General features: G+C 36.9%; 2 protein-coding genes across 3 annotated transcripts; one reads left to right on the top strand and one right to left on the bottom strand.

Moving 5' to 3' along the window:
• The first annotated feature begins 1,933 nt into the window (after positions 1-1,933).
• On the top strand, positions 1,934-5,979 carry LOC142526711 (putative glycerol-3-phosphate dehydrogenase [NAD(+)] 1, cytosolic). Of its 2 annotated transcripts, XM_075631263.1 has the most exons (6): positions 1,934-2,206; positions 2,439-3,282; positions 3,956-4,177; positions 4,563-4,810; positions 5,161-5,300; positions 5,380-5,979. In XM_075631263.1, exons 2-6 carry the CDS (start codon positions 2,628-2,630, stop codon positions 5,498-5,500), a joined length of 1,386 nt encoding a protein of 461 aa, XP_075487378.1. In that variant the 5' UTR covers positions 1,934-2,206; positions 2,439-2,627; the 3' UTR covers positions 5,501-5,979. The 2 variants fall into 2 exon arrangements, with proteins under 2 accessions (XP_075487378.1, XP_075487376.1); XM_075631261.1 differs by having other exon boundaries at positions 1,934-3,282.
• A 1,177-nt stretch (positions 5,980-7,156) lies between these two features.
• LOC142527574 (putative L-cysteine desulfhydrase, chloroplastic) lies at positions 7,157-9,661 on the bottom strand. The gene is made up of 2 exons (XM_075632418.1): positions 8,179-9,661; positions 7,157-7,429 (listed from the first exon to the last, which is right to left on the bottom strand). The coding sequence occupies exon 1, from the start codon at positions 9,494-9,496 to the stop codon at positions 8,183-8,185; it is 1,314 nt and encodes a 437-aa protein (XP_075488533.1). The 5' UTR covers positions 9,497-9,661; the 3' UTR covers positions 7,157-7,429; positions 8,179-8,182.
• Between the last annotated feature and the right edge of the window lie 14,724 nt (positions 9,662-24,385).

Below are 24,385 nucleotides of genomic sequence, written 5' to 3'. Positions count from 1 at the left end.
TTTCATGATGTTATCTATGCTAACCAGACGCTGCAAAATCGAGTTGGATGATACAGATACAGCAAACAACAGCGTCCGATTAGCATATATAATGTCAAAATAGTCTAATCGATCTGAAATATAACTTGTAGCAAATTGAATTTTCTTTCTAACCGTTTTTTTCTAATCATTTTACTAGCATGACAATCATGTTAGCTATAATAAAAAAATAATAATTTCGGTACCGAGAATTCCAATGGCAATAAGACAAAAACTTGTGTGAGATAGTCTCACGAGTCGTATTATCTTATTTGGGTCATCCATGAAAAAATATTACTTTTTATGTTAAAAATATTACTTTTTATTGTAAATATCGGTAGTGTTGACCCACCTCAGAGATAAAGATTCGTGAGACCGTCTAATAAGAGACCTACTCTAACTGACTATAATTCGTAGCCATTATTTTTTAAAATAACGGTGCATTATAATGACCATTATTAGCCATTATTTTCGAAATAAATTGACATAAATTTGGGAGTTACATTGGATTTCGAGGCCTATAAATATTCACAACTGCATTCAGAAGCATAACAAAATTCTTGCATAAATAATTAGCAAAACAAAAAATATATATTAAATTATTGTATAAATAAATTAATATCTTCGGCATATCGAACCTTCATAATGGATGATATAGGTTATTTTGATTCAATCATGGAAATTAAAATCTCCAAATATCTTATCTATTAGTGTGATTTTATTTTTTCCTCTTGTTTTTTTAAATTTCATTATTTTAAATTGTAATATAATCTCTGCTTAATTTTTATAATGAATAGGTCTATTGTGAGACGGTTTCACAAATCTATATCTGTGAGACGGGTCAACCATACCGATATTCACAATAAAAAATAATACTCTTATCATAAAAAGTAATATTTTTTCTTGGATGACTCAAATAAGAGATTCGACCCACGAAATTGATCCGTGAGACCGTCTCACAAGAATTTTTGTGTTTATTAATTACGACATGACATTCATTTAAATATAATCAATTCAAATCATAGAGTAACCCTTTATTAATTTTTACCATTATGATATTATCCATATTTAAATAAATCAAATAATTATAAAAAACTGTATAAATATATAAGAGTAGGATTTCTTGTAAGATGGTCTCACGAATCTTTATCTGTGAGACGGGTCAACCCTATCGATATTCACAATAAAAAGTAATAATTTTCGCACAAAAAATAATATTTTTTCATAAAATACGATCCGTAAGACTGTCTCATACAAGTTTTTGTAATACATGCATCGATGCACTAATATTAATTAATTATTCCATAATTTTATCAATTTTCTGTTGTTTTTTTAGATATTTGTTTTTGTTCTAATAGTTGAATATAATATATGCAAAAAATATTATGGAAACGACAGCATGACACCTTTATCGACTCAATTACGCATTAAAAAATAAACTAGATAATGCATGAAAATGAATTACGTGTACAAAATTATACGACAAATAAGGGACAGTTGGCACTAATAAAACAAAACATTACTGAATAATAATAAATTACGTAAAAATTTTGTAATTTATAAGGCACTTTATATAGTTATTATTTGTTATTAATTTATTTTGAAACATTTTATTAATTTATTTTAGTTATCGTAAAATGAATTTTTTTTAAAAGAAAAAACGCTGAATATTTATGTCAAAAAAATAATCTCGAGTCTCGTAGAAATAGATACATGGATGATGGAACTAAGTTTACTATTAATAATGTATGTAATAAAATATAAAATATTCATTATTTTTTGAGGTATTTAAAACATTGATAGAGAAAATCAAATTAATGTAAATTATATTATATAGTTCGCTCGAAAAAAATCGAAAAAATATTGATAATAAAATTGATAACATGTTATAAGTCCATCGAGTATTTGGTTTCTTTTCTTTCACGACTGTTCTCGCGTAACACTTCACGATCGTCGATTTCTTGCAAAAAAGAGAGCCAATTGCCCATTTTCAGATCGATCACCGCCTGTTGATAGTACTCTCGCCAGAAGATAGCTTAGCTTGTTTTGCTTTATCCACGCATTTTGTCTTTCAAGCCTACGTTTTTAGGTGGGGTGGGCCGTGGGCTTACCGAATTTCTCTTTCTGTTTGACGGGTGATCCAGAGCTGCTGCTTGCGAATGTTCTGTAATTGTCCTTTCTTCATACGGTTTGTTTAATATTTATCATTATTCGGGGAAACCAAAGTATTTGTAGTTGGATTTTAATTTTATTGGCTCTAGGCATCTGGCATTCTATAGTTTAAGCTAAAGTCGGTTGAGAGGTCGATTTTGCTCTGTAGCCGGTTGTTGAATTTTGGTGTGAAACCCACCAACGAAATCGGTGTGTTTTTGATGTTTTTATGTTCATTTTGTTTACTTTTGTATTGCTGTATGAAATAGGGAGCGATAGTGTGAAGCCCATGTGTAATCTTCGCTTGGGTTATCCTAAATTGATTTGAAGTTTTTGATCTGATTGATTGGCATTTGATATTAAATCTTGTCTAGTATATATACCTCAACAAAGCCTGTATCCGGGGACATTTTTTAGTTCAAATCATTTGTTAAAGTGGGATATTCATTGAAAGAAAAATGGTACTTGCTACTGAAGGAGGCAACGGATATTCGAATGGAACAATTCATAGCACAAAAGCTTCTTCAGAAGAAAAGATTGACGAGATTCGTGAACTATTTGGGAAAATAGATGGGGATCCATTAAGGATTGTGTGTATAGGTGCAGGGGCCTGGGGTAGTGTATTTGCAGCGATGCTGCAAGATGGATATGGGAGTTTTCGAGATAAAGTTCAGATTAGGATATGGAGAAGACCTGGTAGGCACGTTGATAGAGCCACGGCTGAGCATTTATTTGAGGTGATTAATTCGAGGGAAGATGTATTGAGGAGGCTGATAAGGCGATGCACATATTTGAAATATGTAGAAGCAAGATTAGGTGATCGGACACTTAATGCTGATGAGATTTTGAAAGATGGGTTCTGCTTGAATATGATTGACACCCCACTCTGTCCGTTAAAGGTTGTGACGAACTTGCAAGAGGCTGTATGGGATGCTGATATTGTTATTAATGGATTACCCTCGACGGAAACTCGGGAAGCTTTTGAGGAAATTAGCAGGTTTTGGAAGGAACGAATTAGTTCTCCTGTTATTGTGTCTTTGGCAAAGGGAATAGAGGCTGAACTAGAGCCCGAGCCCCGGATAGTCACTCCCACTCAGATGATCAATCGAGCAAGTAAGATCCGTCCTCCATTTTTCGTTGGTCTTTATGTGTTTTTGCAGATGAAATGAATGGCTTTCGCTTTCTTATTTCGTTGAGATAAATTGTTTGTCTCATTTGAGATATTCTATTTTACTCTCATATCTACTGGTGGAATATGATTGATAATTGATTAATACTGTGAAGTAAAAAAAGTGAAGCAAACTATATAAATTTTGACTTTCTTTAATTTCATCTTTCTGATAATGTCTGCCATATTCATGGAGCTTTAAACTCTCTAGTTAGAGATTCATAGGAGGTTGAAGATGACACTATGAAATTTTTTTGAGTAGATGAATATTACACCTTTTTATCTTTTTCCTTGTACGCATGGGAATAAAAGCCTGGATTTTTTGAAACGATAGTTTATCTACAAATTTCTTGTTACTGGATTTGACATAAAAGCTTTATATGCAATATTGGTTTGTAGTTGACCATGTCATCCGTGTTTCATCAAGAACAAGAAAAGGAAGAGTGTTAAAATTCAATGCTTAGCTACAAAGAGTGCCTTTGAGGAAGAAATTTCCACCATGTTAAATAGCTAATCACTTTTGAAGTCTCCTATTGTGCATGTGCACTGTTTTTGAACAGCTGCACTATTCTTCTGATATCTGACCATTTCCTATTTTTCGTTGATGGCCTATTTCAGCGAAGGTTCCCATGGAAAACATTCTTTACCTTGGAGGGCCTAATATTGCATCTGAAATTTACAATAAGGAATATGCTAATGCTCGGATCTGTGGAGCCGAAAAATGGAGGAAACCACTGGCAAGATTTCTTAGGCAGCCACATTTTATTGTTTGGGATAATGGTGATCTTGTTACTCATGAGGTTATGGGTGGTTTGAAGAATGTATATGCAATTGGGGCTGGTAAGCTTTCTTTTTCGTGTATTAATTGTATTTATGGATTTTTCTCTATATATATGTATCTCAGAATTTTGTGCGTGCATGTTCTTCACACTTGAAAAAGACTTATACGTGGATAGTAAATAGTAATGATTGTTTCTGAACTTATGAAAGAATCTAGGGATTTGTACAGCTGGTCTTTTTGTCTCATTTTTTTTTGAAGTTTCAATGTTTTGTGGGGAAGCCGATATAAAAATCGAAGCAACATTATTTTGCCATTATGTCTTGTATATTTGCTTTTAGTTCATTTTAGCCTTGTGCCACCTTATGAAATTGTGGCTTGTCATGGTTTACATTTCCTTTGACAAGACTTCATAGTATTAACATTTATAATTCGAAAAATGGATAGGGATGGTTGCGGCACTAACTAATGAGAGTGCGACTAGCAAGTCGGTCTATTTCGCGCATTGTACATCGGAAATGATCTTTATCACACATCTTTTGACGGAAGAACCCGAAAAGCTTGCAGGTCCTCTGTTGGCTGACACTTACGTGACGCTGTTGAAAGGTCGTAATGCTTGGTACGGCCAAAACTTGGCTAAAAAAGAAATAAGCCTTGATATGGGGGACAGCATCAAAGGCAAGGGAACAATTCAGGTATGCGGTTCAAAGGATTAGAACAAGTGGTGTAATACACTTGTCATGATTCAATGGCCAATGAACTAGAAATATATTTATAAATCTATTATATATTATTAAGAGAGACAACTTAAAGTAACAGTTTTTGGTCACTTTGGGCGGAGGTTTTATTTCGTAAAGCCTTCCCCCTAATAATTGATGTCTTATTTCCTCATCTATATTCGAGGCTGATGAATGTTTCTTGCTAAGAAGAAAGAAAATATGTATATATAGCTAGCTCTCTACACGTTCACGTTTGAGTGATGCAAATTGTGGCGGAATTATGGAAATCTTATTCTACTTGTGTGTACATCTTCACCGGACTGCAGGGTGTTTCTGCTGTGAAAGCGTTCTACGAGCTACTAAGTCAATCTTCTTTGAATGTTCTACATCCGAGCAAAAACGAGCATGTTGCTCCGGTGGAGCTATGCCCAATCTTGCAGACACTATATAAAATTCTGATTTTGAGGTATGTAAATATGACATCAATTAACATTTGACGTATCAGCGACAGCAACTTACTATGATTATCGATTTGTCTGTCGCAGAGACTTATCTTGTGAGGGGATTCTTGAAGCCTTGAGAGACGAAACGATGAATGACCCTCGAGAACTTATCGAAATGGCACAGAGCCACGCTGTTTATCGGCCTTCTTTGCTTCGAAAATAGTTGTATCAGCGAGGAGAATGGTCCATGGTTTTGTTTATATATCTTACCAGTAAGAGTTATCAACAAGAAGCTTACTTGTTTTGGACCAACCGATGAGGGATTTTCATCATGAGCGGCGTATGCAAAAGCCAAGAGATCTCCATTGTCAAAGAATGTGAAAGTGTTTTAATTTGTACGTTTTGTTTGGTAAATATTTTGGCAGCCTCGTCGAGTTTAAGTAAGGATAATTGTATGTGACATGTTAACAGAGCAAGATAATCCAATACTTAAATTTCCTATGGAATGTACGTCTATAATTTATGCAAAATCTTTGACTATGATCAGCAAAATCATTGTGGGCTGAAGTGGACAATCATGGTCAACGTCCTAGTACAAGGTTTATTTGGTGTAAAATTTATTTTATTTAAATAATATTTGTAACATTATTTAGGTAAAGTAAGAATTCTAATATAAATTTATATAAATAATTTGTTGATCTAGTTTCTATTTTCTCGATCAAATTCTGGAATTAATCTTGGATGTTTACTCGACGATGAATACAAGAGAATCTTGAACCCAATATTGAACTCGAATAGCAGTTGATAATAGATAATCAAACACAACAAAAGAAAATTTGCACAACAAGACATGCATTTATGTGAGGCCTGCGTTTTTTTTTATTAACATTTAATTATCAAACAGTCAGAAAATTTGCATAACACATAAAATGCTTCAACAATATATCTTTAAAACATTAGAAATGATAATTAAATGCAATAAATAAATAGATTCGAATTTATTTATGGATATTTGTAGATTAACAACTCTACGTCACCCTTTCTTCTTCTTAGGAAGGATTCACTAGAAGACTTTGATTTATAAATTCTTTGTACAAACTCGATCCAGAAGGGCAACACTCAACTAGAACTTCTAGCACTCAAGATTGCAGACTGCACCTCATAATCAACATATTGTTTAACTTCTCATATGCAAATACTACACACACTATTTTATGTCTTTGTATGTAGACTCAATTAATATTTGAAGTTCAACTCTCTTGTATATGTGTGAGTGATTGTGTGTGAAAAATTTATCTTTACAGTGTACATCTCATATGTATCTTCGCATACGAGCTTGAACATGAGATTCAAACATTTGCTAAATAGAATTTGATTACTAAATTCAAAATAAACGAAGTTGACCGAATTGGAGCCAGCTAAAAAGTTCACGTTCGAGTTTGATCGTAAAAATGGTTACTATTCATTTTTTTCATGACAACAACTATCATTCGGACGAAAACCTACAACCGCTACGCTTCGTGAATGACTCACACAGGGGGGCGGTAACATTTATCTTGTTTCAACCTCACCTGTCGGTTGATGAATTCGAAACAGTAAATCATTTATTTTAAAAAGTTTGTGATTTGTCAATAGTTGAATTTAAAAAATTATATTCTTAGTATTTCAGTAATAGGTTTTTAAAGAAGGAAGATATTAGAATCATCATTATATTTTTAATTTATTTGTCTATATATGTCTAAGCCTTTTCCCTTCTCAAAGTAAGCTTTGTTTAAAATATTTACATGTATATCTCCAATATTATTTTGCTGATAAAAAATATAGCTTTAAAATTAATTAAATCAAATAATTAATAAAATTTCAAATCTAGAGGAAAAAAAATTGAATGACATAACATCAAGACTTCAGAGAAGAAAAATGAGGTTAATGATTGATGGTCATGAAACAGTCAATGAAGTGAGGTATCATTGATACATAACCATTGAATTCTACTATTACAAACAACACAGCTCTCTGTGTTGAGGCTTGATGCAGCAAGTCAGATTTTATTGTTTTCCCAGGCAGTTTGTACCCGAAAAATGCTAAATGGCTAGTAAATAGTGAAATACGTTCGATTTAAGGGTCACTGAGCGCGTGCTCGCTTCCCGCTAAGCTGCAAAAGGGGAAACAAAATGAATGATTCAGAGGTAAGTCAGTTATGTGCATCTGGGTGTGTTTTTGTGTGTTAATAATATCAAGCCTACGACTTAGCAAGTATTCTTTTCTGGTCACAAGGGATTTAAAAGGTTGTTTACCATGAGCTAAAAAACTACACAACAACGATAGAACTTGATTTTTAAAGCAAAATGGGCATTAGCAGCAAATACTACGGATAATGTAAAGTGAGACCATATATCGGTCTCCAAAAGCATGTTGACCAAGAAAGTGATGATTTGTGTATTCTACTCATATATTCACGACACCATTAGAAACTGCAGTGTTTAAGAAATAAAAACTACACAACAACATGCAAGCTACTCATCTTGTGTATTATGAAATTACACATAAGTGAGATATCCTGTAACAAAGAAGAGAAAAAAATCTAATTCAAATGAAGAATAAATTATTGGAATAAGTTAAGTCCAGAAAACTGCTCATGAAGAAAACCTCTACGCGTAAAACAACTATCAACAACTACCATCGTCAATCTTTCATAACTATATTAAGTTGTCACCAAAACTTGAAGGAAAGGGAAACATTGAATGAACAGGACAACACTTCTGCCCATTATTAAGTCAACGCAAAGACGACCATTATTAAAGCTGAGAGTCAAAACAAAGACAAACCAGATGGTTTTTGCACTTCAACTTCTAACAGACAACAACTTCTTGTAATCCATAAAACCTCAAAATGAAGTATCACCTTTTCATTTGGGAAGGGATGCACAAGTAACACCATCTTTGACCAACTTGTTGACAGCATCCCTAAACCTATTGTAGTCCTCGACCACATTATACACCTGATGAGAAATCCTAGCATACCCTGTGATTGGATCAACTTCTCCCTCGACCGGCGTCCGATAGTAAATCGGAACCTCAACCTTAAAAACGGTTCTCAAATGAGCCCTCAGTTTCAATGCATCTGAATCACTCTTAATCTCTAAACAAGTGGGCATTCCCACCATAGCCATACTCGAGCACATATCCGGCGGAGTCCCTAATTCCGTTCCCCATGCTTCTACTAACATTTTTGCCATCTCTACCACTGCCTCGTGATTCCTCTGCATAATCCCATAAATCCCACCTTCAAACCGATTAAAGAACTCCATAACCTCTGGCAAAACCAACTGGGAGCTATAGTCCCTCGTCCCGATCCAGGAACTCTCAATTGCTAATCCATTACCATATTCATGAGACACCACAGGGTGGTGTAAGTCAGAGGATCCTTCCGACATCTTACAATACAAAAATGCTGCAGATGGTGGGCAAAACAACCACTTATGCAAATTACTTGCGTAAAAGTCAGCCCCTATGTCCTTCATGTCTAAATCCACATTGCCAATGGCGTGTGCCCCGTCAATAAATATTCTATCAACACCCTCGTCTCTACACATTCTCACAAGCTCTTTCACAGGGATTATTACACAAGGCATTGAAGTTATATGATCAATGACAGCCAATCTAATCTTTCTACCATTTTCTTTCCCTTTTTGAAGAGCCTTTTGAAATTCAAATATAATATCCGAACTAGATTTCACGGGAAAAGGAAGGTGAACCTCAATGACATGGCCACCGGCGCGAGAAATGTACGCGTGGACGGACTTCTTGACGGCTCCGTAGGCATAGTGGAGCATGATAACGGCGTCACCGGGCTGAAAATGAGATGAGAAGAAAGACCAGGTGGTATACTGCAGGACGATAGCGGCGGCTGTGGTGGCGTTATCCACGACGGAGACTTCATCTGGATGGTCCGCGTTGATGAGGGTCTGGATTAGGCGACGGGTTTCGAAGATGGAGGGCTTGAGCGTGTTGAAATAGAAATAATCTGGCTGGCGGAGGAAGAGGAACTGGTAGTGCTGTTGGGCGGCGATAATCGTGGCAGGGCAGCACCCGAAGCTTCCGTTGTTTATGCGGGCCAGAGTGGGGTCATGATGGGAGAATTCGGAGCGGATCTCTTCCGGGGTTATTGATTTTAATGACTTTTGGGCGGTGTCGCCGTTGGTGGGAAGGAGGGAATCCATTCAGGACAACGGCGGCGATGGTGGTGGTGTAGATGTGATGATTGAAATGGGTGAGAAGTGGATGACATGGAAGTAAGTATTACTGTCTAAACAAAGACAAAACTAAGTGGAAGCTTATGCCGCCTGCCGGCCGGAGGAGACAGTTGACATTGCGATGCCATCACGTGCATATCACGTGATTTCTTCTTTATTTTTTAATAACAAATTGAAAATATTTTTTTCTCAGTTGGGGAATTGATATCTAATTCTATATTTTGTACACAAATGACTAGGTCGGTCCTCCTTCTGCACATTTTTTTTTCTCGAGCAAATCTTACGTATCCTGTTGTGTGGGGTTGTAAACAAAACTAATTATTTGGAGCTGGCATCGGTAAAAAATTTGTTTGAAATTGTTCTTTAATCATATCGATCCCAACTCGTGCTCAATTTAAAGATCAACAATTTTATCGCGCTGAGATCGAGCTTAAGGATATTCGGCTCGTAAGCTCATGATCATGTTCGCGAGCTCGGTTGGTTTGTTGAGCCGTGAGTGTACAATAACTCAAGTATTGGAAGACTACTTACATTGTCCTACATCGATATATGAATGAAAGAAAAGAGATTGAAATACTATAAATGAGAAGTCTACTCCCTTAAAATATCATATTTATTGAGAATTTAGGCTTAGAATACCCGACGAGCTTGAAAATGAACCAATTTAACAAGATGGGCTCGAGCCATACTCATTAAACATCATAAACGATCTATTAAATCGGGCTCGAACTATTCACAAGCTTAGTAATTTCAAAACGATCCGAACTCTAACATCACGATTAAAGTTTAAAACTGAGTTCGAGCTTATATATACCTTCAATGAGTCGATTGATTTCGAGCCTGATACTGTTCGATTCGGCTCGTTATAACCCTACCATTGTATACAAAGACTACAACTTAATTCTATTGTGTGTTGCAACATTCTCGTAATTCATTGCATCCCCAAGAGTTCAGTGTTTTTTTTCTTGTGAGTTGTTAAAATATTCTACCACAAAAACCATTTAATATAGGAAAATTTGTGATATGATCGGTTGAGTGTTCAGAAGGAGGTTGAATGAACACTTGCAACAAATTGTTTCTTTAACTTTAATTTAGTCGGATTAGCAATTGTACTATATATTCTCGAGTGTCAATGTCAGCAGGCTAACAAAAGTATGTGTGAAAAGACGCTAAACTGACAGATTGAAACAATTCAAATAATGACTTGACTAGGTAAACATAATGATAAACTTAAATTAAAATGTACGCAAGTTTGTTTCTTGATGTTCGGAGAACTCAAGCTCATACGTCACATCTTGTTCCATTTGGAAAGGCTAACACTAGAAGGCTTTAGATCGTACAAGCACTTTGCAAAATCCCAGTTCAGTTTGAACTTTATTACTACCAAACTGAAACTCATAGTACACTTCAACTAAATGAATAACAATCTAAAAATTATTGTTAAATACAATAAATTGTAACACTACAATACTCTAGCACTTAATGATCCTCAATGATTAAGTACAATTCTTTTTGAAATGTGCTCAACTGATCGAGTATAGCTCCAATATTTGAATGTTTGAATTTGAAGGTGAGTTGCAGAACATTACTAAACCGACTACTCCTCTATTTATAGTTTTTGAATCCAACGGTCTCGAGTTCCAAAAAGGATCCATTCCAAATAAAAGTGTCTGTTGGCTTGTCTTTTGTCCACGTCAACATTCTTTGACAATCGTACGATCGGTTTTGCACGGAAAAACTTATTTTCTTAATCAATTTTGTAAGTTTGTGTGAAGCCTTCTGCCACTAATCCGGTCTTATATATTTCTACCTCCAAATTTCGTTGTATTTCACTGTGAATACCTATTTCATTTGAAGTAACTTTTTATTTTGTGGTAATTCGACTACTTAATGTCAAGCCCGAGATGCATAGTGTGAACATCTGCAATGTTCTTAGAATTCAATAATTAAGTTACCCAAAAACACTAAGATTTAACAAATATTTTAAATATAAAATAAACTTTATTCAACGAATTCATTATCTTACAAGCCAAAAAAAAAATTTAAACTCAATATTCAACTTATTCAAAATAAATTTTCAATACTACATAAAGAAATAGTAATTGTCCTAGCGAAATTAATCAGCATCCCCCAAATTCAGTTGATTCTTGATTTTCTATCTCATTCTCATCTGAAAGAGAATGCAATAAGTGAACAATATGATCATCACTCAGTAATTTGAGGAAACATATGGTCAAGTTTTTAATTATAATAATATTTTATATATTGCAAGATCAGATTATAATATTATTCACAAGTAGATTTAAAACTTAAGAAAAAGAGAAATAATAAAAATCAAATATTTGGCTTAAATCTCCAAACTGTATCTTAAGTATCTGGATTAACTCCCAAATTTTATCATAATATCTTGCTTAGCTCCCCATATTGGATAATAAATGTCTTGTTTAACTACTCAGACTAGATCATAGGTGTCTAGTTTTACCCTTTAAACAAAGTCACAAACAAGATCAAGACATCACTCGTAAATATTTGTTGTTAAAGACTTTATGCCACAGAACACGATTTTAAATTTAAGATATTATGAAAATAACGCTGTGAAAATACCATGAAAATACACATTCCATTTACCTTGATTTTCTCCGAACGTAGAAGTTGAGAGATTGCAAGAGTGCCTCACATGCCTTCACGATTTCTTAGAGAGAAGTTTGGAAGAGAAATATTTTGTACCTAAGAGTGAATGAATATAATGGTTGTCTATTGTTTATTTTTTAGGTGGAGAATTAATTGAGATGGTCTTAGGCGATTTGGGTCCCAAGTAGGCTCGGGCCTTACACTTTCTATGTTTCATTCTCCTGTAAAGATGTCGTCTCTTCCTGCACAGCTTACTTTCATTTTGGATTCTTCAATGCCTTGTATATATTTTTGGGGATTTTAACTTCATCCATCCTCGCTATAAATGCTCTAATCTAGGATTCATGTTTGCAGAGGTGAAAAAATTTGATGTAGATGTTTAGTACAGTTTCTTACCTTTTTTTTTGGTAGTGCAATTGGTAGCTCCGAATCAATACACTTCCGCTGGATCTGAATATCGAGCAAATGGTTGGTCTTGGTGATCGGCTTTTGGTCTATAGTGTAATCAGTATAGGTTTTGGAGGTACTGGTTCACACCCATTTCATTCTCTTCATCATGGCAAATATCAGGTTGTGCAATAGAAATGATGTCTTGTGATATGGAAAGGGATATGGTGGAGTCCTGCCGTTGGCTTTTTATATCAATTTGTTTCCCTTGGAGTCTAGTTGGAGAATAGAAAAATTGATTCTCAAAGAACGTCACGTCTATGGAAACGAAGAAAAATTCATATAGGGAGAATAACATACTTCGACGTGGATGTTTATTTTGGACAAAAATTGTGCAACGTAACACTTTTTGGGGATAATGAGTTGAATTTGAAGTTCGAGATGGACACGAATGTCGTTATGAGCCAACTGAAATGATCCTGAGGGTTTATATTTATGTAGAGGGTTATTAACTCTAGATTTTTTCACAACGACACAAAGTTCACAGTGAAAAAAAGATATATCTGTATTGATAAATTGATTTGATACAAAGTTTTCACATAGGATCGAAAAACTGGGGTGTCCGGTGGTGTCATAACATAACATCATAGTGAGACAACTGACAAAGACATGCTAGTGAAATATTTAGGCTAACTGGAATGCTTATCAACATAAAGAAATTCCCATCATCTTCCCTGAAAAAAGTTCTTGAAATAAAGAGTGAGAAGAAAAAAATGTTACATCACAATTCAGATGTTTTGTTAACTTACTAAATGACAAGAGATTGTAAGTCAACATGGAGAACAAATAGCACTTATTTCAGATCCATATTGCGTAAACAAATCGTTCTCCTTCCTTTTCAGGGAAATTTCCAGCAACTAACCCATAGATTAATTGGGCTTTTACATTAATTATAATTGCAAAAAATAGCTATTGATCTAGTCATGTGGTCTGAGGATCTATATGGACTTACAAAGAAATGTTGGTGATTTGGACATGGGATTTTGTCAAAAAGTATTTGTTTGAGCCATAGCAGCAGTAGGATTCTTCAATGATTGAGTTCCAAACCCTGCTGAGGTCATAACTTGATTTAGTATTTGTTGCAGCATATCTAAATCTTCAGTAGCAAAATCCAGACCAGTGGCTAATGTTGAATTTGATTTTGCCATGTGAGCTGATTTTGGCTGCCTAATTTGTTTTCTTGGTTTCAAGTGTGGTGTATTTCCATGCAAATCCCAGCAATTACCACGTGGGTGATTGATCTTGTGAGAATAATCACACAAGATTATGTCACTGTCAAAAGAGGAATTAGACCGAGATGAGGCAGTAGGGGTTCCTTGAGATGTCCGATTTCCCACCACAGAGGATGCTTCAAAGGTTTCGACCATGTCGCCATTGAAGAAATGCAGTAAGAGTTGACACGCAACACACACTAAAGAATTCTGCAACTCAAATCGCTAGAAGTGTTGGCCGGCTAAACGAGTGGCGCACCATAGCCAAGAGTAAGGCGATAATAAGGACAACCCAATTGGTCCAAATAAGAAGATGACAGTAAATTGGCCGAAAAAATAGAGAAATCTTCGATGAAAACTTCATGATCTAATACGGTGAAGACTTCGTGTACTACGTCGGAAGAAACACAATGCCAAATATTGTTGTTGTAAAAGACGAATCCAGTTCACCTAGTGCCACTGTAGCGCCTTTACCATGAATTACTACGTTAACATAACGAGCTTGCAATAATAAAATCAAATAAAACCATCATCAGAGTAATCAAATTCTAAATAAATAATCAGCGGAATAATACTAAAACCAGGGAAAATCATAACACAACCCATAATATCCCCGCTACATTAGCAGTAAACCTGAATATTGTTAAACAACCGTATCGAATGAAGTAAAGATTTATTCATGTGTTGGAGCTACCAAATGATTCTACAGAATAGTGTAATATACACACATTGACGTCAGCCCAAACATGAGTTTCGTGAGAACCTGAAATTCCAGCAGTAGCAGTAGCAGTAGCAGTAGCAGCAGCTAGCAAATTTCAGCAGAAGCTAGCAATTCCAGCAGCAACTTAGATTTCAGAAGATAGTATTTTCCAGCAGACAAAATCCAGCAGCAGAAGAGTTCAGTAGCGAGATTCCAGCAGATAGCTACTGGTTCTACTCAGGACTTGCAACTGAAGCATTTAAAATGAAATAAAGGCTGTTAAATGCAGATTATGGCCATTAATAGAGAGTCTAACAGTCTGATTTTGGCCTATAAATAACACTCTCTAGTCTCTGAATTGGTGTTACACAAATCTTGAGATTATTACTTAAATTTTTGAGTTAAGAGAGTGTCTTGTTCGAGCTGTAAAATCCAGTAGCGAGAGCAACCAGATTTCCAGTAGACTTAAACCGAAACTCTAGCAAATTAAGGTAAGTGGTCTTATATATAAATATCTTGAAATCCGTTTGATAATTCTGTTTTAAAGCACAGTTTCCGTATGTTTGATTTCTGATATATGATTTTGAAGTACCGAAACTCCCTAGTGAACTAATTATAGGAATATATATTCTGAACATTTCTGAATTCTGATTCTGATTCTGGCCTCACCCCTTAGAGGAGAGAACATATAGGGGACTGATATCAGTTTAGCCATGAAATTCACTAACGTGCTCAATGCTTATTAATTCTGATTTCTGTTCTGAAACCTGTGATTTCTGAATTCTGATTCCTGTTCTGAAAATACGAGTTTTCTGTATATTATTGTATTACTGTTTCTGTTGAAAACGATTTCGAAAACTGGGAGTTATTCCCGCCCCTGCTTACTGAGTGACAACCATATCACTCACCCACCAAACCCATCTCAGATAAGAACGAGGAAGAAAAGTTAGAAGAAGAAGAGCAGATTCAATTCTGGGGCTGGTGAAGAAGACCGTTGTTTATCAGTTCTAGTTTATGTTTATTCCGCTGCATCTGTTAAGATACTGATATATTTGGTTTTACATTTTCGTTGTAAAACATTTGGCATTGAGTTTGTATCAGACATTGAAATATTTAGTACTTATGAATAAAAAGACTGGTTTCTGAATTCTGTACTTCTGAGACTTGTTGTTTTCGAATGTAAATTTGAGAGCAACGTCGGTGTCAACCAACCCCCGTCCCGGGGCGTGACATTGAAGTGGTATCAGAGCAAACTAGGTATCATAATCTGGGGAGGAGGAACTAGAAATAATAAGTTCTGATAGACTTCTGAAAATAAGTCCTGAAAGTTACTGTAATAGACTACTGAAAATAAGTCCTGAAAGTTACTGTAATAGACTACTGAAAATAAATTACGGTAGTAGACTACTGAAAATAAGCTACTGTAATATACTTCTGAAAATTAACTACTGTAATAGACTACTGAAAATATAGACTAACTACGTACAGTTGGGAAAAATCAGTAAGGGAAACAAATCAGAATACAATAGAGCTCTGAGTGTTTCAGCAGCATGTCTGAAATAAGCAGCATGTCCGAAATGAGTAGAAAAAAAAAACAGTAGACCAAAACCAGTAGACCAAAAAACAGTAGTATCAGACCAGTAGTCTGAAACCAGAACTAGTAGATAGAAACCAGTAGATCTGAATGCAGAAGACTGGGTCAGTAGACTCGGAATGCAGCAGACTGGTTCTAACAGTGCTGGAAAGCAGTAGACAGTGCTGGAATGGCAGCAGACTGATTGCAGAAGCATCAGAAGTGCAGTAGATAGTGAATTCCAGCAAGCAAATGCAGTAGACCTTGCAAATGGCATGGAAGTTGAGGTGTTTTTCGCGCAAACTTCAGACGGCCATAACTTTTGATCCAGGAGAAATTTTTACTATTAAAAGTATGCGTTGGAAAGCTCTCGACGAGTAGAACCTAACCTAAAACCAAACATTCGTTCTAGCACCGCCGACGAACCCCAAAATCCTTCGTTTAGATAGGGATATCATCATTTCCGTAAAATTTTTCAGATTTTTGAAACTTTGAGAAATTTTCATTTCCAAACGGCTTAGTATTTTTGCACCAAACTTGGTACACTTCATGTTATTGATGTGAATGATTTTTAGTAAATTTTTCACGCCATTCTGAGATCGAAAAATTTTTGAGCTATTTTCTTCTATTAAATGTTATAGGCTTACTGATACTGTTCATTCCAGTAATTTTCTATAGTTCGACTTGTACTCTTGATATCATTTCTGAAACTTCACTCTCATGTTTTCGATGTAGGATATGACTGACGAGAGTAATTACATTAAGAGCTTAGAGAGGAAGCTAGAGAAACTCAAGGAACATAACTACTGCCTAGAGCTGGACAAAGATGAATTAGAGCGTCGAGCAGAACACTTGAGAGGTGATGTTCAACATTATGCTCATTATCTGCATGAGGCAGAAGAGAGGAATAAGAGAACTCAAGAAGAGTTTGAAACCTCCCAAGAGACTGTCGCAGAGTTCATCGAGTTACGTGATACATTAGTTGAGAAGATCCAAATACTTAAGGATCAAAATCACCAACTCGTGCACCAGCATAATCAATATAGTGAACAGACTGATACTCAGATTCATGAGTTGCAGAGTATTGTTGAAGTTCTTAGCGACCAGAATGCAGTTCTGCATGGTCATATTGAACACCTACAAGCAGTAATAGCCAACCAAGATGAACCTGAAGAGAATCCAGAAGAAGAAGAAGAAAAAAAAAAATCGAAGAGGATCCTATGGATTTGGTATTAGGAGAAGTGATAGATTAGAACGTCAGTAGTGGTTTTCTTTGTAATATCACTTGTTCCAACTGCATTTCTGTTTTCAATTTCGATGTTTCGTTGTAATTGCATTTTCATGGGAAATCAATAAAATTTATTTCTATCGATTGGTTTCATCTTTAAATTCTTGAGCAATTACTCAATCATTTTGCTTCCTTTGTTTAGTCTCTATTCTGCCATCAACCTTAGAACTTTCATAATTGTAGGAAATGGACGGACGACCAGTTAGAAACAATCGCAATCCTCGTTACAATAATCGCAACAATAATCGCAATGATGAAGATGCACAACAACCACCACAACCACCACCAGCAGTTGGCCTCAGTCAGGTGGACTTGATGGCTATAGCCACGATTTTGGCAACCACGCTACAAGGGTTAGTGAATCCTAATGCTAATCAGCCACCGCCACCACCTCCAGCTCAGAATGGGACGAAACAACACTATGAGGCTCTCCGAAGAGCAAGAGTCCCAAACTTCGATGGAAGCTCCGATCCTGAGGTCGGACAAAATTGGATGAAAGAGGTGGATAATCATCTTCGACTACTTGAAGTTCCACAAGGGATCAAGGTAGGTGTGATTACACCTTTTCTTGTGGATAAAGCAAGCCAAATGGTGGGAAGGACTTTCACCAGCTATGGTAAGGGCAGGACCTATCACTTGGCAAAGGTTCCGAGAGGCATTTCTGAAGCAGTACTTCCCGATAGCAGTTCGAGTGCAGAAGCTGTCAGAATTTGAAAGCTTGGTTCAAGAACCAAACATGTCAGTGGTGGAGTATTCATCCAAGTTCCACTCATTGGGAACTTACTCCCCAACAATCATGGGAGACGAGGCCTTGAAGATGCATCGTTTCAAGAAGGGATTGAATAGCCGTATTCAATCTGCCCTTGCTGTTATCGAACCCGATAGTTTTGATGAATTGATGGGAGCCGCCATTAGGGCTGAGAATGACATTAAGAGGCGTGAAGTTGAGAACAAACTCAAACGTTCTCAGCCAAGCCAGCACCAACCGGGCCAGCAATTCAAGAGGCCTAGATTTTCAGGCAACCAATTTACCAGTGCTCCATCCAAAGGAACCACTTCTTCTCCATCAAGCAAATAAGGAGTCAAGTGCCAAAATTGATGATTCAATCACACTGGTGAATGCCGTAAGAATTCTGGAGCTTGTTTTTGTTGTGGAAAGATGGGCCACCACATTGCTCAATGTCCTTTTCCAGATCCAAGGGATGGTCCAGCAGGCGGAACAACTCCAAACAAGCCTAAGGAGAACAAGCCAAATGCTCGAGTTTATGCTATCACTCAAGAAGAGGCCGACAACTCAAATGATGTCGTAGCAGGTACCATTATAATCAATGATATACCTGCGTATGTGTTATTTGATTGTGGTGCTACACATTCATTCATGTCTAAGAGATTTGCCAAGAAGTTAGGAGCTAAGCCTGATAACTTAGAAGAACCATATAGAGTAGCAACTCCTGCAAACCGAATTTTAGAAACTTGCACTCTATATCGGGATATTGATGTTCTCATAGATAATCAGAATTTCAAGGCAAACCTGATTCACCTAAAGATGGTGGAATTCGATGTAATTTTTGGAATGGATTGGTTAGCCAAGAATCATGCTTTAGTAGACTGTCATGGAAAGAAGGTAACCATCCAAGCCCCACAACAAGAGAAAATTTTGTTTCATGGTAAGACAAAAGAATGAAAGACTCTTCTTTCTACGTCTCAAACTTGGAAAGCCATGAAAAGTGGAGAAGAAGTTTACCTAGCTATGTTAAGCGAGGTAAAGAAAGAAACCTACACTTACGCTAGAAGAGATTCCGGTTGTACAAGAATTCCCGGATGTCTTTCCTGAAGAACTTTCTGGCGAACTTCCCGACCTGCGAAGTGGAATTTGAGATTAATTTAGTGCCCAATGCTACACCAATCTCAAAAGCACCATACCGAATGGCTCCGACAGAGTTGAAAGAACTCAAAGAGCAACTTCAAGAATTGTTGGATAAGAAGCAAATCCGACCAAGCGCATCTCCGTGGGGAGCTCCTGTCCTATTTGTAAAGAAGAAGGACGGAAGCATGAGGATGTGTATTGATTACAGAGAGCTGAATAAGATCACAATAAAAAACAAGTATCCGCTTCCAAGGATAGATGACCTGTTTGACCAACTCAAAGGAGCTTCAGTCTTTTCCAAGCTCGACTTAAGGTCAGGCTACCACCAACTGAAGGTCAAGACAGACGATATTCCGAAGACAGCCTTCAGAACAAGGTATGGACACTATGAGTTCATGGTAATGCCGTTCGGGTTAACAAATGCTCCGGCAGTATTCATGGATCTCACGAACATGGTGTTCAAACCATTTCTTGACAAGTTTGTTGTGGTATTCATCGATGATATTCTGGTATATTCGTCAAGTGAGGAAGACCACAAAGAACATCTTCGTCTCACCCTCCAGACGCTGAGAGAAAAAGAACTTTACGCCAAGTTCAAGAAATGTGAATTCTGGCTAGAGAGCGTCGTATTTTTGGGACACATAATATCACCAGCAGGAGTATTTGTGGACCCTAAGAAAGTAGAGGCAATCTCAGATTGGCCTAGACCAAAGAATGTGACAGAAATTCGAAGCTTCTTGGGACTAGCAGGCTATTATCGAAAATTTGTTGAAGGATTCTCTTCAATAGCCATACCCCTCACCAAGCTCACACAGAAGAACTCTAAGTTTCAATGAGTGAAAAATGTGAGCAAAGCTTTGAGACTTTGAAGAAGAAGCTTACATCCACACCAGTGCTGGTATTACCTATGGAAGGTAAGGACTACATCATCTACAGTGATGCATCTAAAGAAGATTTAGGATGTGTACTCATCCAAGAAGAAAGGGTGATTGCATACGCATAAAGGCAGTTGAAGCCATATGAACAGAATTACCCAACGCACGACCTCGAACTAGCTGCAGTGGTATTCACACTAAAAATTTGGAGACATTATCTTTATGGAGTCAAGTGCGAGATTTTCACCGATCATCAAAGTCTCAAGTATTTGTTCACTCAAAAAGAACTAAATATGAGACAAAGACGGTGGATTGAATTCATGAAGGATTACGACTTGACGATAAGCTACCATCCAGGCAAAGCCAACAAAGTAGCAGATGCTTTAACTCGAAAGAATATGAGTAAGGTGATCCTGACATCACTTTCAGCACAACCATGTCTTCGAGAGACAATAAAGATAAGTCAAGATAGAGATTCCGCTTTGGTGAAACTAAAAGAGCAAGTTAAAGAAGGGAAATCACCAGATTTCGAGACAGATAACAAAGGAATCTTGTGGATGAAATGACGATTGTGCGTACCAGACATCGATAACCTTCGACAAGAAGTAATGTCCGAGGCACACAAGTCGAAATTTTCAGTCCATCCTGGCAGTACCAAGATGTACAGAGATTTGAAGAAAATTTTTTGGTGGAGTGGAATGAAGAAAGACGTGGCAATGTTTGTTTCCAAGTGTCACGTGTGCCAGCAAGTCAAGGCAGAGCACCAAAGACCTGGAGGACTTCTGCAACCTCTAGAAATTCCAGAATGGAAATGCGAAGATATCTCCATGGACTTTGTTGTCGGGTTACCAAAGTCTAGACAAAGTCATGACGGCATCTGGGTAATCATAGATAGACTCACAAAATCTGCACATTTCTTACCTGTCTGCATGAACTATAATTTGGACAAGCTAGCCACATTGTACATGAATGAGATCGTACGATTGCATGGAGTTCCAGCTAGCATACTATCAGACAGAGATCCGAGGTTTACATCCCGCTTTTGGAAGAGCTTTCAACAAGCTATGGGGACCAAAATTACTCTTAGCACGGCCTATCATCCTCAGACCGATGGCCAAATAGAGAGAATAATTCAAACTCTAGAAGATATGCTGAGAGCATGTGCTCTAGACTTCAGTGGTAATTGGAGCGAACATCTGCCCTTAATTGAGTTCGCGTACAATAATAGTTACCACAACAGTATTGAAATGACACCATATGAAGCTCTGTATGGACGAAAGTGTCGATCGCCACTGTATTGGGATGAGGTAGGGGAAAAAGCCATTGTTGGACCCGAAATGATCCAAGAAATAGTGGGTAAAGTCGCTTTGATTAAGGAGAGATTAAAAGCTGTACAAGATCGACAGAAAAGCTGGGCTGAACTGAAAAGAAGACCCGTGGAATTTGAAGTTGGAGAAAAGGCATATGTGAAAGTGTCATCCATGAAGGGTGTAATCCGATTCAATAAGGCTGGGAAACTGAATCCCAGATACGTCGGACCATTTGAAATTCTTGAGAAAGTGGGAACACTTGCTTATAGATTAGCACTTCCACCCGACATGTCAAGAATTCACAATGTATTCCACGTCTCGCAGTTGAGGAGATATATTTCTGATCCAATTCACATTCTGGAAGCTGGACCACTTCTGGTTGAGAGCAATCTAAATGAAGAGCTAAAGTATGAAGAAATTCCGATTCGAATTGTGGATTTCAAAGACCAAGTACTGAGGCGACGAACTATTCCATATGTCAAAGTACAATGGTCCAACCACATCGAAAGAGAAGCTACTTGGGAGTTGGAAAAAAAGATGCGAGCACAATACTCTTATCTCTTTAAAGATCATGTATAGCCAAGTTTCAAGGACGAAACTTCTCATAAGGAGGGAGGGATGTGAGAACCTGAAATTCTAGCAGCTAGCAAATTTCAGCAGAAGCTAACAATTCCAGCAGCAACTTAGATTTCAGAAGATAGTATTTTCCAGCAGACAAAATCCAGAAGCAGAAGAGTTCAGTAGCGAGATTCCAGCAGATAGCTACTGGTTCTGCTCAGGACTTGTAATTGAAGCATTTAAAATGAAATAAAGACTGTTAAATGCAGATTATGGCCATTAATAGAGAGTCTAACAGTTTGATTTTGGCCTATAAATAACACTCTCTAGTATCTGAATTGGTGTTACACAAATCTTGAGAGTATTACTTAAATTTTTGAGCTAAGAGAGTGCGTTGTTCGAGCTGTAAAATACAGTAGCGAGAGCAACCAGATTTCCAGTAGACTTCAACCGAAACTCTAGCAAATTAAGGTAAGTGGGCTTATATATAAATATCTTGAAATCCGTTTGATAATTCTGTTTTAAAGCACAGTTTCCGTACGTTTGATTTCTGATATATGATTTTGAAGCACCGAAACTCCTTAGTGAACTAATGGTAGGAATATATATTCTGAATATTTCTGAATTCTGATTCTGATTCTGGCCTCACCCCTTAGAGGAGAGAATATATAGGGGACTGATATCAGTTTAGCCATGAAATTCACTAACGTACTCAATGCTTACTAATTCTAATTTCTGTTCTGAAACCTGTGATTTCTGAATTCTGATTCCTGTTATGAAAATACGAGTTTTCTGTATATTATTGTATTACTGTTTCTGTTGAAAACGATTTCGAAAACTGGGAGTTATTCTCGCCCCTGCTTACTGAGTGACAACCGTATCACTCACCCACCAAACCCATCTCAGATAAGAACGAGGAAGAAAAATTAGAAGAAGAAGAGCAGATTCAATTCTGGGGCTGGTGAAGAAGACCGTTGTTTATCAGTTCTAGTTTATGTTTATTCCGCTGCATCTGTTAAGATACTGATATATTTGGTTTTATATTTTCGCTGTAAAACATTTGGCATTGAGTTTGTATCAGACATTGAAATATTCAGTACTTATGAATAAAAAGACTGGTTTCTGAATTCTGTACTTCTCAGGCTTGTTGTTTTCGAATGTAAATTTGAGAGCAATGCCGGTGTCAACCAACCCCCGTCCCGGGGCGTGACAAGTTTCCTGTTTGATCCTTGATCATCAGTCACAGTTCATGCATGCATATATATTTTGTATACTCATACATTACGTACTGTTCGATTAGATATCTCATGTCCTTGCTTTTATCTTAGACACCTTATTCTAATTGGGAAGATCTCAGTTATTATTTATGTACATTTACTATAGTTTGGAATGCCTACACTCAAAGCCTAGACATTATAACTAATAGCCAATATTACTATCTCTTCACTCTTTACACTGGAGTACTATCCCCCAATTATAGCTAAGGCTTTCAGATAATACTTTCGTTCGTAGCCAGCCCGTTGGGGCCGATAGCTTTGTAGCACGATCATTGAGTCGCCGCTTACTCCGCAAGGGTTGTGCAACTTGTATGTAATTCATAAACAGTTGAAAAAGCCTAGAATGCACTAAAAACGAGGGAAAACACTTGCATATGGTTTGAGAAATCTGATTTTCGAATGACATGTTTATACTTGGAGTTCAAAGTTCAAACTGTACGTGTCACTTGCTTCTCGACACCTCACCGTTTGGAAGCTCCAATCTGTACTTCGGAAGCTCCTAACTCTACGTGTCGGCCCTCATTTGACACGATACTTCAGAAGCTCTAATCTTGCTTCAGATGTCCTTATCTCAGTTCGGGAGGTCCGAACTCACTTCGGAATCCCTCGACAAATACTACAATATTTACCAGACCACATGCCGTTGTCCTTTTCTCAATTGGTACAGGGAGTACCACGTTTAATTTTGGTAGGTTGGTGTTTAAAATCGTCCTGCAGTTTGTTGATGTTTAAAATCAACGAAGCTGCATTTCCCCTCTTTGATCTATAGTATTCTAGAATCACATATCTTTGTCTGTGACATGGGTGAAGAACTTTTGGATGCCAGTAACTTGATGAAGATTGCAGCGGCATAATTCAAGGGGAATCAAAAATTTGATTTGGCCTGGTTTGAGCCAGGTGTTGCCCCGATTGTTGGCAACATGGCATCTTCATCTGGTGTGAAACCCTCTGAGTATGTCATGATATATACATCTGTTTTCCAATCCTGGGTCAATTTTGGACTTCAACAAATTCAAAATGCCAAAGAGCTTATTGCGCATTATGAGTTTCAGTTGGCAAACTATTGATTGCTTCTATTGATTGCTTCTTGCTATTGCCTTCCATTCTGGACAAAAATGA

Source organism: Primulina tabacum, chromosome 15 (genome assembly GCF_025594145.1).
Source record: "Primulina tabacum isolate GXHZ01 chromosome 15, ASM2559414v2, whole genome shotgun sequence".
Taxonomy (NCBI): domain Eukaryota; kingdom Viridiplantae; phylum Streptophyta; class Magnoliopsida; order Lamiales; family Gesneriaceae; genus Primulina; species Primulina tabacum.
Note: the sequence above shows the minus strand (reverse complement) of the source record. Positions and strands in the feature narration are given on the sequence as shown.